At 44.6% G+C, this 15,245-nt stretch overlaps 3 protein-coding genes across 3 annotated transcripts; 1 reads left to right on the forward strand and 2 right to left on the reverse strand.

Moving 5' to 3' along the window:
• Positions 1 to 251: 251 nt before the first annotated feature.
• On the reverse strand, positions 252 to 8,022 carry LOC6583243. Its single transcript, XM_002008880.4, has 5 exons — positions 6,418 to 8,022; positions 5,813 to 6,194; positions 4,091 to 4,543; positions 1,042 to 1,219; positions 252 to 980 (listed from the first exon to the last, which is right to left on the reverse strand). The coding sequence occupies exons 1-5, from the start codon at positions 7,466 to 7,468 to the stop codon at positions 825 to 827; spliced, it is 2,220 nt and encodes a 739-aa protein (XP_002008916.2). The 5' UTR covers positions 7,469 to 8,022; the 3' UTR covers positions 252 to 824.
• Positions 8,023 to 9,721: 1,699 nt separating this feature from the next.
• LOC6583244 (leucine-rich repeat-containing protein 56) lies at positions 9,722 to 11,406 on the forward strand. Its single transcript, XM_002008881.4, has 2 exons — positions 9,722 to 10,318; positions 10,378 to 11,406. Exons 1-2 carry the CDS (start codon positions 9,989 to 9,991, stop codon positions 11,284 to 11,286), a joined length of 1,239 nt encoding a protein of 412 aa, XP_002008917.1. The 5' UTR covers positions 9,722 to 9,988; the 3' UTR covers positions 11,287 to 11,406.
• LOC6583245 (ionotropic receptor 93a) lies at positions 11,337 to 14,928 on the reverse strand. The gene is made up of 5 exons (XM_002008882.4): positions 14,319 to 14,928; positions 13,905 to 14,244; positions 13,540 to 13,733; positions 12,675 to 12,976; positions 11,337 to 12,620 (listed from the first exon to the last, which is right to left on the reverse strand). Exons 1-5 carry the CDS (start codon positions 14,772 to 14,774, stop codon positions 12,035 to 12,037), a joined length of 1,878 nt encoding a protein of 625 aa, XP_002008918.4. The 5' UTR covers positions 14,775 to 14,928; the 3' UTR covers positions 11,337 to 12,034.
• Between the last annotated feature and the right edge of the window lie 317 nt (positions 14,929 to 15,245).

Genomic DNA, 15,245 nt, shown 5'->3' on the forward strand with positions numbered 1-15,245 from the left:
GCAAAAAGGAAACAAATTTCAATTTTCAGTTTTTATTATTTGGATTAACTAAGCTATATAACATAGTGAACAGATCGAATGCTAAACAAATGGACAAACTATATATATGTACATCAGCTTACGTTTGATAAGTTTTATTGCTTTTGGTTGCATATAGCGGATACCAACTGTAGTACGTACTTAATGCTAAGAAGCCTTTTGTTAAACTGCCACAACGATGACAACGTTTATATATTTATTAAATTTGTTCACTATAGTCGATATGTTTACTTAAATTATGAATACATATTAATATATATATATATATTTTGTATATGGTGTATAAGAATGCATAATATTATTTATCTACCTCGTTATAAATACACACACATACATCATACATACATACATATATGCATATGTATGTATATAATGCTAGTGCTTGGTATAGTTCTTCCACGTCTAGTAGTAAGTATGGTGTCCATATTTCGGGCTTTCTACTAATTCAAATAGACTTAAGAAACTAAACTTCGGTTCTAGCGGCCAGTGAAGGGCATCCAATTGCAATTGCAATTGCAGATGGTTTATTCACAATTGTTTTATATTTATATTTTAAAGCTTAATTTCATTTTGGGTTTCTCGTGATGTCGTCAATTGTTCTAGGTATATAAGTTCTATGCATTATTGTTTCGAATAGCCGTGTTTAGCAAACTCATTTCGGTTAGACAATATAAAAAGCCAATTACTAAACAACAGCAACTACTTAGTTAAAGGTTCTCACTACATACATATATTCATATATATACTATTTATATACACAATAGTTTATATTTTCGCACTTAAGTTCAATTATTTGTCAACTGATATTTGGTTAGATCAACCAGATGCTCGTACAGCATATCCTCTTGGGGCGTCAGGCCTATCATTATCCAGCCCGATATGGCTGCAATACTTCGCGTCACCGACAGACTACTCCAAACACTCTGCACACTGTTGCTTAGCTGCGATAAGAGATTCAATTAGAATTAGATATCGAATTCAATTGGAAATTCCAAGACATACCAACTCCTGTTGTGTTAGCGTTATGTTGGCATTATTATTGATCAGATAGAGCTTCTCGTCGATGGAGTCGGAGCATATAGTCAGGATTATTGTTGCGAAGTACAGCATTGTGATGATCAGCCATCGGAATGATATTAGCTCGCTGGCATTCGAGAAGCTCCAGCGACATATGTCCATGCTGAAATATAGAAATTGGTTATTAGTTGCGTGCAGGTCTATGGTATATGGAGGATGTATTCATTGCAGTGTTAATGAGTGAATTTTGGAGAGCATATTGGCTTCGGGCAACGACTGTCTAGCTGTTCACTTTACAGCAACATTCTCAGAGTTCTGAATATACACTCTGTAGAGATCAGCAGGAGTTGGCTGGCTGGCTGGCTAGCTCTATAAGAGATTTATGTACTGAATAGATCTTTGCCTTCGTGTTCGTTCCCACGGAGCTTCGGCTTGATCATGCGATCGTAGCTCGAGCATAAATGAAAAAACCAACTATCGTGATAGTAGTGCAAAGGTTCAAGCCTCGACAGCTCTTTAAATTGAATATATGTCTATATACGAGTATACATATTTTGGTTATATACATAAATACTATCAGAGAGCCTAATTACTATTTCTGCTTGCTCGCTCTTAGCAACAACTTCGTCAGATTGCAATCAATTCTCGTTTAAATACTCAGGCTTTGCGTGCATCGACTGCTCTGAAGGGCTTATAAATTGACTATATTACATATATAAATGTATATGTACATATATAATAGCAAACAACACGACAGCAAAAATAGCTCGTGCTTAATACAAATTGTTAAAGCCAGTGCTAACAATATTAAATTTGCGAATCGATATAATTTATTATATATAAGTATAAATCGAATTCCAATTTTATGTTGTAGATACATATGTACATATTTATAAAATAAGCACTATTAGATATTTAATATAACAGAATATGCGACAATGTGTTCATAGTTACAGCAGAAAAGACTAAATCCTCCACAATTTTCAACCAGCTTTAAAGATTGGTCAGTTAACTAGCCGAGTCAAGTCAAGTCAAGTTAAGTCCCAACTGCCCTTGCTTAATTCTAGTTATACATAAATTTAGATTAATCAAATAAATAAATATATCTTCAAATCAATCTGTCTTAGTTTTATATTAATAAAATAAATTAAATCAATGTAACATCCCAAACCGTAGTAAATGCAAATTCAAATTCAAATGCTTTCAATTATTCGGGCATTCTATATAATGCAGACAATTTTACTTGACTATAATGAACAAAAGTTTGACATACTTCTGTTATTTTTACCTAATGTATTTCATTCGTTTGCAATCAAAATATATATTAGATTGGCTATATACCTATAGCAATAGAAATTATAGATGATCGACAAGCTTAATATATGCTGAACAATGCTAAAAAGCCCAATGATACTTAACATTATTATGTAGATGTATAAATAAATGTATTATTAAATAATACTCCTACTCACATAACAATTAAAAATAAAGAAAAAAAAAAACAGAATGTCATACTCTTGCATCAACCTCAACTAAGCGAATGACTAGATTAACTGAGCTGAGATTACAGCTACTTTGCCCCCACTCAAGTTGACCTTTTTCTAAAAACTTTAAGCGAGAAGCAGAGTATACTATATAAATATCTATCAAAGTAAGCAACTTCTGCTCCAGTATATCTATCAATGTAAGCAACTGCTGCTCCAGTAAGTTCGTCCACTTTGCTTATGTTTGCACTGGGTCAGCAGTATCATATCCCACTGGCATTTAGCGTAATATCCTACGTGCATGCATACAGCTGTGACTCGAAGACGGAAAAGGTCAAAAGCTGCACAGGATGCCGATGGAATGGAAAAGGCAAAGCCAGGCAATACACCAATGACATTTGCAAAAGACGCCAGCATCACATAAATCACGGGACACAGGATAACGAGGCGAAATGTCAGACTGACTTTTACACTTTCACTGCCAGAGAGCTGGGGCACAGCGAGAGTGTCGAATGGTAATGGGCAAAGACAGTGGAGCCAAAGCCAAAGCCAAAGCCAAAACCGAAAGCCGAAAACAGAAACCCAAACCGAAACAGACAAAAGCAGACAATTTCAGTGTTGCTCGGTCTACCAAAAAATTCACCCACAGACACACATACACACACACACCCACACACACAGAGACAATCAAGCATTCGCTGACTTTAAAGGTCAAGAGTGCAGCGAGCGAGCAGCGCGTGTTCCCTGTGTGTGGGTAGCGCAAAAAGAGCAAAGTTTAAGAGCATTAAAATGTATATATATACATATATATATATAGTGCTTTTTGCGTTTTCTGCAGATGATGAAATTGACTACGCAGCGAGCATAGTAAAAATGATTGCAGCAACAGACGGCAGACAACAGACAACAGGCAACGGACAACAGCTGACAGCAGCCACGAAGCCAAACAAAGCGAAGCTCTTGAACATTTGCAATTCAAAATTAAGTATAGCATACTTTTCAGCGCCCAAGTGGCAATATTGACGCAACATGAGGCGCCCACGCGTCACACTTCAGCTAAGAAGGAGGAGGCGTGGCGAGGCGAGGCGAGGTCTGGCCCAGAATTTAGTGCCTGCCTACTATTCATATGCTCTTGACAGGAGGTGGCAGCCATCTCTATTTGAGTAGGCTTGTGTGTGTGTGTGTGTGAGTGTGTGTGTGTGTGTGTGTGTGCGTGCGTGCATGTTTTTTCAATGAAATGTGCGGGTCGCTTGAAGGGTTTCCACCTTGGGGCCAGTCCCGTGCGCTTTGAGGTCAATGTGTTCTTGGGGCACCCAAACACACAACAACAACAACAACAGCAGCAGCACTTGGCTAACACGCACACCAAACCTCACCGCCCAGAAGCACTCGAAGTAAATGAATTTGACTTTCATTTTCTATATATAGAGCGCTGCTGACGAAGGCCAGCCCTGGACACTTGGCAAATGGACTAATTGTGATGATTGATAAGAATTGAAATCGAAATCTATATATATGATTATGTATGTATATCTCACATATTCACTCACCGATCGAATACAGAAACCAGGCAAATTATGGCCAGACAATAGAACGTATTCAGATAGATATCAGCAAATCCCGCATAGTCGCTAATCAATGCAATGGCTTCGCTATTCGCTGTCGACGTCGTCGCTCCCGCGGCTGAGCCCGCTCCAGAGTCCGTTCCCTTAACAGAATTGGTCAGTTCTATGCCCAACTTTGACATTTGGGCTGTTGGTGTTGTTGTTGTTGTTGTTGTTGCTGCTGCTGCTGCTGCTGTGGCAGCTGCTGTTGCAGCTGTGGTCTCGCCCGCAAGACCCATGCTATTGATGACCTTTGCCCAATCCGTGGGATGGCTACTCATCACAAAGAGCAGATGGGCCAAGGCTAGACCAGCTAGCAGCCCATGGCATATGTTCGAAATGAGCAGCCAAATTCGTTGAATAACACAGGCAAGTTGGATGTTGCTCGAGATGCCATTGCTGCAGAATAGTAAAGCAATTTATGAATAATTTAGTCTGTATATGTATTAAATATTGTTGTAAATAATTTTTAAAATATTTATATTGCATAAATAAAATATCCTATGCTCATTATCCTATCCTATCCAATATCCTATATTCATTATAATGGCATGTTCTTTATGTGTGTATAATCGTAATATAATCATAAAATATGTGAATTATAAATAAAATTTTATTTATTCACTCTATACTGACTAAATAAAATTAAATTTAAAAATAAAAACATACAGAAAATAAAGCAATCACAAAATTAAAAAAAATAAATAAATAAATAAATATATTAACAAATTTTTCTTTGTCATTTTCAGTTCAGTTATAAACTAGATTTGTAGAATTTTAAATTGAGGCTCAACTTATCAAAATCTTAACTAATTATTATGTGCAACAAAGTTTCTTTTATTGCAGAAAAAATTAACTGTGAGCCCATTAAAAACATTAAGATCTAATAATATATTGGAATTCTAGGACAACTTTAGTTAAGCTCACCCAAAGATAAGTTGAAAGAACGTATATAGGTAAAAAAAAAAAGCTGATCGGCAATATTGCTAACATGTACCTAAATAAATATTTGCTCATCACAACAGTCGATCTAAGAATATACTACGAATTATTTTTTAAGACCATGTCTTTTAAGTGGATTAGCCCATTATATCTGAAATCTCAAATTTGAATATCATGAATTCCACACTTTATGATGATATCAAAAATAGACATAAAATAATCCCTGGTCTCTTTTCAAATTGTATTCAATTAAACTGCCCAAAGACTTAGTAATAATTTTACATTTATCTGGGATTAAGCCTTTGTCCAATATGTAAGTTAACTAGTTCTTCTGGAAATCAATTTGAATGCCTTTCAATGCCAGCTAAAACATCTGACCACGAACTCGGCTCAAGGCTCCTTGCGCAATTTGTGCACAGAAAAGAGCTCGACGGCTAAGCTTTTCTTAGAACCAATTCTTGGGACTAAAATAAACACGCAAGGGACGAGAGACAAGATAAGCATGAATAGCAACGAAATTTTCATTGGAAATCCATTGGTTCAAATTAAATGTGTTTGTGCCTGTGTATGTCCGTGTGTGTGTGTATGTGCGTTTGTGTGTGTTTGTACTACATCAGTCTGAGGGCGGATATAAATAGCGTGTAACCGCCGGATTAGATACACGCAACAGACAAAAGAGCATAAGAATAGACGCCCACGCGGGTGTCGCCACCCGGATTAACCCACCGATTTAGGTTGGCATCCAGCAGACAGCGTGTGTCGCCGTAGCTGCCGCGTCCGCTGGCCGAGCCGCCGCCGCTCGAGCGAAAGAGACGTCCAGCGCCGCCCAGCTCCGCTGCGGAGATGCCATCGATGCCAATGCAGCTGCTGCTGGTGCCAGCTGCGCCGCGTGCGGCACCCACAAAGGAACGCTTGTAGTAGCTCTGCTCCACTGGTCGATAGCCCGATGACGTCTGCAGAAACATTTTGTCGATGTGCGCGGGCGTATCGTCCGTGGGCGAGACGACCGGAGTGAATGGATTGTAGATCTCCTCGCCCTCGGCGGGCGCAATGTCATCCGCCAGCTCCTTCAATATGGACGATAGCCCACCAGCTGAGTAAAGCTTGCCTGCAGATAACAGTGAAAGAGCGAGACAGAGAGAAAGAGAGAGAGTGGGTGAGAGGGATGAGCATTGAAACTGCGCAGAATCGTATTTGTTGTGGGTTGTATGAAGAGCTTTTTCTCAATGGAATACAATTTGGCAATCTGGGTGGGAGCAGGAGGAAGAGGAGGAGGAGCAGGAGCAGTAACAGGAACAGGAGCAGGAGCGGGTGCAGAGCCTGATACTTACTGATGAGCTGGCCCCGCTTGTCGCGCTGCGATTTCGTCTTCCGATGCACTCGTCGCTCCTCCAGGCTCTGATCGATCTCCAGTTCGCCCGACAGCGACGCATCATGCATATCGGAGCACTGCTTGAGGTAGCGCATCAGCGTCTCGTTGGCCTGGCGCACCTCCATCTCGCCAGCGGCTATGAGCTTCCGTTCCCGCCTCCTGCGGGACTCCGACTTGCTGCGCTTCCGCCGCGGACTCTTGTCGAAGCTGTTCCGCGAGCGCAGCGAACGCTGGGCGGGACTGGCCTGAGGATCTGACAGCGATTGCTGCTTGCGCGAGGCACCGCCGCCCACGCCGCCACCTCCCCCGCTGCTGCCCGCGCCCATGCTCAGCGCCGAGGGCGTGGGCGAGCTCTGCTTGAGCTCACGATCAATGTAGCCCAGAATGCCGCGATGGAAGGACGAGTCCACTTCCAGGGAGCGCAGTGCCGGCGACTGCGGCGAGTGGGTGCGCCGCGACCGATGTCCATGTGTGGCCGGCAGCTGACGCAGTGTCTCCCGGAGACTCATTGCATCACCGGAAGAGTTGCGACTCCCGTCGCTCTGCTTCGTTGGCTGTGTGGGCGACTCCAGGTGCGTGGTGGCCTCGCCTTCGGCTGCACCAGCGTCTGCCGCTACCGCTGCTGCGCCCATCGGCTCATCGGCGCCAAGGGAGGCGCTCTCCTCTAGTGTGTCCTGCGATGGCGGTGCATGGCCGTTCACCAGCACCACCGTCTGCTGCGAGGTTTGACTGGGCGATCCCACCATTTCGATGCTGTCCGCCGAGCTCTGTGCACTGATGCGACCCGCTATTGTTGTGGCTGTTGTAGTTGTTGTTGTCGTCGATGCTGTATCATTGAGCGCCGCCGCACAGCTCTCGAGTGTCTCCAGCACGGCCTCCGTTACCTCCAGCTCCAGATCGGGCGGCGTATTCGCCGCTGCGGCTGCCTCCCGCTCCAAGCGCCGCTGTCGTGCCTCTGTGCGTCGCTGTCGCTGGTGCTGACGATGCACCTTGGGCTGAGTCGCCTCCATTGCGTGTGTTAGCACAAATCTCGAACTGTCAATTCAATTATCTTAGATTTCCTCTATATCCCTAGTTGCTGCTGTTGTTGTTGTTGTTGTTGTTGCAACGGCTGCTGAGTTCCATGAGCTACGGCGTGCCCTCATAACAGGTGGATTCGTCCAGCAGGATGCGTATTGAACTTTCGAGCAGTCAAAGTTGCGAAGCTGCAGCTTTTCGCTTTGACCCAAATAATTATGCAGCAAAAACGTCGCATGCACTTGCTGCAGCTACACCCGCGCACCGCTCACAGACAGACACACACACACGCACACACGGGGACCCACACACAGCTGTGCTGTGCTTAGCCTTCAGGTATAGTAATTTCCTGTACACAATTAGTTAGCAACTGCTTCGATCAAGGCTTAAATATTTAAATATTGCTTGAGGCTTTCGCTGCGAATAAATTTTGTAAATTCACTTTAAACAATTCTATTTTGTGGCTTCTCAACGAAGGTCGCCCGGTGGAGACCTGAGAACCGTGTGTTTTGCTCGCGTTCGCGGCTGCTAAGCGACTGACTTGGCCTGGCCGAAACAGCAATGCAAAATGGCCCAAAACGAAATGCCCTGGCGCTGGCCTGACTCCCATTCGGTGGTGGCTTGTTGTTTGTGTCCTGCTTCCTGAAACGTAGTAACGAGCGCAGGCAAGGCGAAAGCTTTGCACAATGACGTCAGTAGCTGTGCGTGGCTCGCATTAACGCCCACACACACATACAGACTCCTCGTGTGTCTGTGTGTGCGTGTGTGCAGGCATTATTGACAAATTCTATTTATAGGCACCCGCCAGTGTTGGCAAAGGTGGGGGATTTTTGTTTTTAGCAGCACCTTGCTCCAAAACATTTGCGAGCTTGCTGACTGGCTACACTGAGAGAAACTCAATAGACGTTACTTTTATTAAATTTATTAAATTAAATATGACATTATATATAGCCTAAATATATTATATTAGTGTGTATATATTTTCCACTAATAATAATAGCAAAGCTACTCGACTACTTAAACCTCTCTCTGCCAATGCCCCAACCACAGGAATTGATTTACAGTAAGCAGCTGTCGTAGTTTTTGCGACATTTCGCTTACCCACACTCTCTCGATCGCTCTGTCTCTGTCTGGCTTGCTGCTTTGCTGTCATTCTCACACACTCTCTGGCACTGCCTTGCGCTCGGCTGAATCGATAAATGCGTGGAAGCGTCTCAGCTTGGCTCAAGCTACTGCGCAGCTTTCAGCCTGTACATCATGTTGATGACGTCAATCGAGAAAGCTCTCGAAATCAAAACAACAAAGAAACCAGACACGAGCGAGCGCTAGCACAAAAGCCGGCAAAAGCTCCCCTCTCTCTCTCTCTCTCTTCCATTCGTACGCAGCGCTGCCATTCCGAAGGCGTCAGGCAAATTTTATTATCGTAAAGCGTGCAGAGGCGTCGTCTGGCTGCATCAGACACGCAAAGCAAAAACAAAAGCGCGAAACGCGATTCGCCAGCGCAAAGGCCTCACAGCTAATGGTCCCTGAAATGCCAAAAGGCGCTTGGCACTTGAACTGTCGCACTGAGCTCGCTCACTCTCTGCCCTCGCCCCTGTGCCCACTCTTTCTCTGACTCTCTCGCTCGCTCCTTGGCTCTTACCGCATATTAGTCTTTGTCCCTTTGGCTCTCGCGCTCAATGCAAGCTATCGACATTGAGCACACGTCATGACCGTGACGTCACGGCTTGACGTCAGTTAACACATTAGCCAAAATGTTGAGAGGGCCAAGTGGGAGCTATGGAGTATTAAAGCATTGCTTGTCGCATAGCGTAACTTGTTCATTTAGCAGCCTTTCGAACGTTATTTGCCCATATTAAAAATACCTCAATATAATAATGGCTTTATTTATGAATAGAAGCTTTTATCAATAAATACCCATGCTTATAAATAAATGCAAACAGTTGGCTATTATTTAAAGACATCTTACGTATAACGTTATAAGGGAAAGCGTTATAGTACATCATACCTGCATTCAATCAATTCTATAGCTGAAAATTTGTGAAGAGTATCCCGTAATACTAAATCTTAGTAATACAAATTTTGCAATTTGCTCTTTTATGTAAAATTAGGTAAGGTTGATAGAAGCAGAAAAATAAATTATAAAATTATACAAAAATAAATAAATAAGTAAAATAAAATAAATGACCAAATAAAAAAAAATTAAATAAATTTTTTTAAATATTTAAAAAAAAATAATAAAAAGCTTTACTAAAAAAAATAAAAATAAACAAACTAATAAAATAGTTGCTCTTTGACAATTCCCTGCTGAATTCACAAATGTTTTTCTAAATATCCACAACAAAATACTTGAGTCAAAGCAAATACCCCTCCTTTCTGACAGGCTGGCAACCCTGGCCGTGATGCGTTGCCTCGGGCAACTGCGCACTTGTTATGTCAATAACAAAACCAGCTAAAGACGCAACCGGTTAAGGCTCAGGCGAAAACTGCGCATTAGACAAGAGACAACGCAAATGCCTGTGCTTGAAGCACCCGCCGAGTATTCGGAGTCCTCGCCGGAGCATTCGCTGCAGCCGGAGGTGCCACTGCTGCTGGCTCCGCTACTGCCAGGCCCCGCTGCACTCGCCCAGCTGCGTCCGCCCACGGCAGAAGCGCGACTGCAGCAACAGCAGCAGCAGCAGCTGCAAGTGGAGCGACAAAACCGTCGCCAATTGGAGCGTCGCAACTCCTTCGACCGGGATGAGCCCATTGTGGAGGAAACCGAACACTTTCCGGCGTTCGTGCATTTGCTGCCAGTGGTGCTGCCGCCACAGCTGCCGGAGCCAACGCTTGATGAGCTCCTGGTAAGTGTGTTGAATGGAATTGCTCGTTATCCTAGATTCCAATCCTTCCATCTTTCCAGCGTCGCGTCACACAACGCACAGATCTGGAGCAGGTGGAAACGGTCCGCCTGCGTGTCATTTCCTATTCGGTGAGCCTGTCCAGGCTCTCGCTCTTCCTGCCACGTCTGCAGCAACTGGATCTCAGCGGTAGCGTGCTGAGCTCTCTGCGCGACCTGGGCTACGGCCTGACGCAGCTCACCCATCTGAACATCAGCAATTGTGGCCTAAATAGCTTCGATGGCACCAGCGGCGTGCCCAATCTAAGAGTCCTGATCGCCGATGGCAACATGATACAGCGCGTGGGTCCCTTGACGGAGCTGAGCCAGCTGCAGATGCTGCAGGCGCGCAACAATCGCATCAGCGAACTGGGCCTGCTCTCGTTTCTGGGTCTGTGCCCGCAGCTCACGGAAGTGGAGCTCAGTGGCAATCCCGTGTGCCGTTTGCCGCTGTATCGCGACATGATGAGACGCAGCGTGGCCACGCTGCAGATCCTCGATGGGCAATCCATTAATGAGGATCCGCCAGAGACAGGCACTGAGCCAGACGAAATCCACAGTTCCATCTCCAGTGAGTCGGAGTCTGCCCCAAGGCCAGCAACTGCTCCACAGAACAACAACAACAACAACAACAACAACAATAATGCTGCAACTCGACGAGCTGCATCAGCTTTCGTCACACTGGACTCGACACGCTATCAACGCCAATCCTCCACGTCCAGCACACCTGTTGCCGGCTCAGTGCTGGGCCTGGTGCGCCAGCGACGTCGACGCAGTGGCCATGCCTGGGTCAGCTCCTCCAGCGGCTCATCGTCGGGCAGCTCCTCAGCCGGCTCGACTCGCGCGCCCTCCATCAGCTCCGGCTCCTCGCACAGCAGCCTGGATATGCACTCCGCCGCCTACACCTTCAATGCCCATGGCACCTTCGATTAGAGACAATGCGAGGTCACAATTGCTCACAAAACAACTAGAAATTTATTGTGATTGAGTTTTAGAAATTATATAAATATGCATTCATCAATTGTTGTTAATTAATAAAGCTATAGAAACTTTGACGCTCTTTTCGACTAGTCAGGGCCGATAAGGGGAAATTTATAAAGGGAAATTCTACAAAGGAATTATTCGTATATTCATGATTGATAATCTATTTTGAAATCGAACTGAATTCTTTATATAAGATATAGAAATTGGCAAAGAATTTTTCTCTGCCATCAGATTTGGTATCTTAACAACGAAATTTAATACATACCAAGTAAGGGGTATTTCATAGTTTCTCCCTACTCATCGCCCTCCCACTTTCTCTCTCTTAAGTCACAATTCGTGTCTATCATTTAATTCCTACATTTTCCATATAAGACCTACTTCTTTCGCATCTACTTTTATATTTAGTCTTCTCCACAAAAGACTTCAAAGTTTCTGTAACTCTTTTAATCTACGAGCTGCGCTTAATGGTAATTACCTCAACTTCTCTGTACTCTTTAAGCACACCTCGCACATATGTAGTATGTATCTTAAATCTATCTAGAGGACTGTTGAAACTGGATCAAAACATTGTCTACGTCTATGCACTCGAGCTAATTGTGATTGTGATGAAGTGCATCAAATTGTGTTCGTTTGCTAGAAAAAGTCGTCTCATCTTCTTCTTCATCTTCTCTCATCCTCATCTTCATCCTCTGCTTGACTACTCCGTGTAGGTGTACTGGAATAGAGCTGCCGATGGCGACCGGACTGGCACCAGTTGGCTCTGGCCATTCGCATTGCGAAAGACAATGTAGTCCCGGCCATTAATCATGCGTCGCACTCCGCCGTTCTGGTTGCCACCCAGAACCAGGCCGTGCCCCTTGCCACCCTGATGCCAATGGTGCTCCCCGCCATGATTGAAGATGCTCTGATACGGAGGCGGTGGTGTCACATTCTGGGCATGTGTGGACGAGCCCAGCAGCTGCTTATCGCCGCTGTGCAGCCGTCGCAGGCCGCGCAGCCACCTGGACGGCTTGACGGACTGCCCGTTGGGCGAGCGTCCGATGCCGTGCCGCGCCCACTTGTTGGCCTCGTGGCGGGCATTTATGTAGCGGAACAGCAGCTCTGTGGTAAAGACGACCAAAGAGGTGACAAAGCCGGCCAACATTATATAGTAGGTCATCATCAGATCTCCGTTCCTCAACTGCCGCTCCGTGCTGCCCAAATCCTGTGGGCAAATCTCAGCGCTGGGCAACTCCCGGGCCGACAGATGCTTGATGATGCCAGACTCTACCAGATTGAGAAGTCTAAAAAAAGTAATTAATTAGCATTTTATATCAACAATTAACTGCTTGACTTACTCGGGGTCGAAAAGCTCGCTGAGGTTCGAGCCAATGGGATAGGCAAAGGTTCGCTTCTTCTTCAAAAACGGCTCCTTGGCCATGGCGAACGGACAGTGCACTTTCTCATCGTTAAAGCTGACCGACTTACGGTACAAGTAATCCCTATACAGCATTATATTAATCGCAGGTCGATCTCGCACGAACACATATCCGTTCCGCTCCACGTAGTTCTGCAGGTTGTACGTATCATTCGAGGTCTCCGTGAACACGGCATAATTGTTCAGAATCATTCGATTCAGCATGTATAGGGATTCATTCGTCTACATGAAACAAGAATATGTACAATATTATCATTATCATTATCATTATCTGTATCTGTATCTGTATCTGTATCTGTATCTGTATCTGTATCTGTATCTGTTTCTGTATCTGTATCTGTATCTGTATCTGTATCTGTATCTGTATCTGTATCTGTATCTGTATCTGTATCTGTATCTGTATCTGTATCTGTATCTGTATCTGTATCTGTATCTGTATCTGTATCTGTATCTGTATCTGTATCTGTATCTGTATCTGTATCTGTATCTGTATCTGTATCTGTATCTGTATCTGTATCTGTATCTGTATCTGTATCTGTATCTGTATCTGTATCTGTATCTGTATCTGTATCTGTATCTGTATCTGTATCTGTATCTGTATCTGTATCTGTATCTGTATCTGTATCTGTATCTGTATCTGTATCTGTATCTGTATCTGTATCTGTATCTGTATCTGTATCTGTATCTGTATCTGTATCTGTATCTGTATCTGTATCTGTATCTGTATCTGTATCTGTATCTGTATCTGTATCTGTATCTGTATCTGTATCTGTTGAAGAACTTACCGTGCGAATGGCATACTCAACGGCACCTCCTCTCATGGAAACAAAATGTTTATTCTTCGTTAGAATATCGTTGACCGTGTTATAGGGCAGAGTGAATTTCGAGAGGGTCAAAAACGCCGTCAAATTGGCCGTGTAAAAAGAGGTTAAAATCGTAATAAAAATCCACCAGGTCGCAAAGAGAAGGCGTGTCGAGTCTGCGATTAAATATATATGTAGGATATGTATGTTATACATGTATATATAAATGATAATTGAATCGACAAACTCGGCGATTGCATGTCCAGTGAACCGAGCGCAGCTCACGGGCCAAATGCAGTTCAAATTGCAGATGGCTATCGCTGCATTAGGGTTAATTGCTGGCTCACCTGCGATGGGGGAGAGGGTGCTGCCCTGCTTCATGAGTGCGCCGTAGACGAACCAGGCGCAGTGGCCCAGGGAATAGGGCTGCTGCTTTGTATCGCCTGTGAGACGATTTCGGACTATGATGAGCATATAGATGATGGGTCCGACGGCCAGCAGCGAGACGAAAATGAGTATCCAGACATAAAATTCGAATGGCGCCAGTAAGCCAGAACCCCCAGCCGACTCTCGCGGTCTTCGCATCACCATGATCCACTCGCCCTCATCCAGAGTCGTTGTGGAGTAGAAGACAAAGCTGCGCTGCTCCGACAGGGAGGGTATGAAGGCAGCAGCTATATCCACCTCCTGTCCTCCAAGAGAGAGAGAGAGAGAGAGAGGGATATTTGGAATGTTAGATTATGGGTGTAAGAGAAACTCACGCTATTGTTGAGCATTTCAATGAGACTGCGATCCAAATCGACTTTCGAGCCAAGTATGTTGTCTTGGGGCACAACCACTTCGTAGGTGAAGTTGAATTTCTCTTGAAGGAACTCGATGATCTGGAAGGAGACGCCATGACCCACCCGAGTGCCATTCTCTAGCACTTCGGTGTAGCTCAGAGGGTAGTCCTCGAGCGTGGCTATGCGCAGATGCCGGCCATTGATCCAGGCCTTCATGTTGCGCAGTTTCTCCCGCTTGTTGCGCAACACCTCGAGCGTTTCCATGGGCGTCTCTTCATCCAAACCCACGTTCTCCGCGTGCACATCGAGGGGCACATCTGTCACCACACTGCCAAACTCGTCAAGTAGTATTAGTTCCTCAGGCAGCGTATGATTCATCGGCGGACAGGCCAGGCACAGCGCGGCAGCCACCATCAGCTCGATGCCTGTGGCCATCTGGACCTGGACCTAGACTCAGACTAGACTCAACTAATCTAAATAACTGTTTGCTGCTCTAGTATCTGAGAAACTTTTTTCGCTTTCGCATACTGGCCCCGAAGTACAGTTGCCAATCAATTTTCCTTTTTCGATTTCACAACCGACCGTTAGACACAGAGACCCGAGCGTTACTAAAACTTCAACTTCCATGCAGCTGGCACTCGGCGAATATGTGTAAATATGGCCCGCATGTGTGCCTGACCCACAACAAACACAATTAACAATAATGACAAGTGTAAATATGACAGGACACCAACAACCAAACCAGTTGCGACTGCCCGCCCCGATGCAGATTGTAAGTTTTGATTACGATTTCCATTCTCTGCCGGGCGAGCTGACTGGGCTAATGAAACGTCGCTGGCGACTATTGACTGCTTAAGAAAATACAAATATAGTTCAAGTCCAATCAGGACGGATGATTGCCTAATA

Source organism: Drosophila mojavensis, unplaced genomic scaffold, assembly GCF_018153725.1.
Source record: "Drosophila mojavensis isolate 15081-1352.22 unplaced genomic scaffold, ASM1815372v1 contig_74, whole genome shotgun sequence".
NCBI lineage: Eukaryota > Metazoa > Arthropoda > Insecta > Diptera > Drosophilidae > Drosophila > Drosophila mojavensis.

Bases quoted from the DNA above. Each gene is read 5' to 3' on its own strand.
- LOC6583244 (XM_002008881.4), top strand. From the start codon at position 9,989: ATGCCTGTGCTTGAAGCACCCGCCGAGTATTCGGAGTCCTCGCCGGAG. The intron at 10,319-10,377 runs GTAAGTGTGTTG...CCATCTTTCCAG, and splicing joins CAACGCTTGATGAGCTCCTG to CGTCGCGTCACACAACGCAC.
- LOC6583245 (XM_002008882.4), bottom strand. From the start codon at position 14,774: ATGGCCACAGGCATCGAGCTGATGGTGGCTGCCGCGCTGTGCCTGGCC. The intron at 14,245-14,318 runs GTGAGTTTCTCT...CTTGGAGGACAG, and splicing joins TTGAAATGCTCAACAATAGC to GAGGTGGATATAGCTGCTGC. The intron at 12,977-13,539 runs GTAAGTTCTTCA...TGTTTCATGTAG, and splicing joins TTGAGTATGCCATTCGCACG to ACGAATGAATCCCTATACAT.
- LOC6583243 (XM_002008880.4), bottom strand. From the start codon at position 7,468: ATGGAGGCGACTCAGCCCAAGGTGCATCGTCAGCACCAGCGACAGCGA. The intron at 6,195-6,417 runs GTAAGTATCAGG...TGTTATCTGCAG, and splicing joins CAAGCGGGGCCAGCTCATCA to GCAAGCTTTACTCAGCTGGT. The intron at 1,220-4,090 runs GTGAGTGAATAT...TCTATATTTCAG, and splicing joins CTGGTTTCTGTATTCGATCG to CATGGACATATGTCGCTGGA.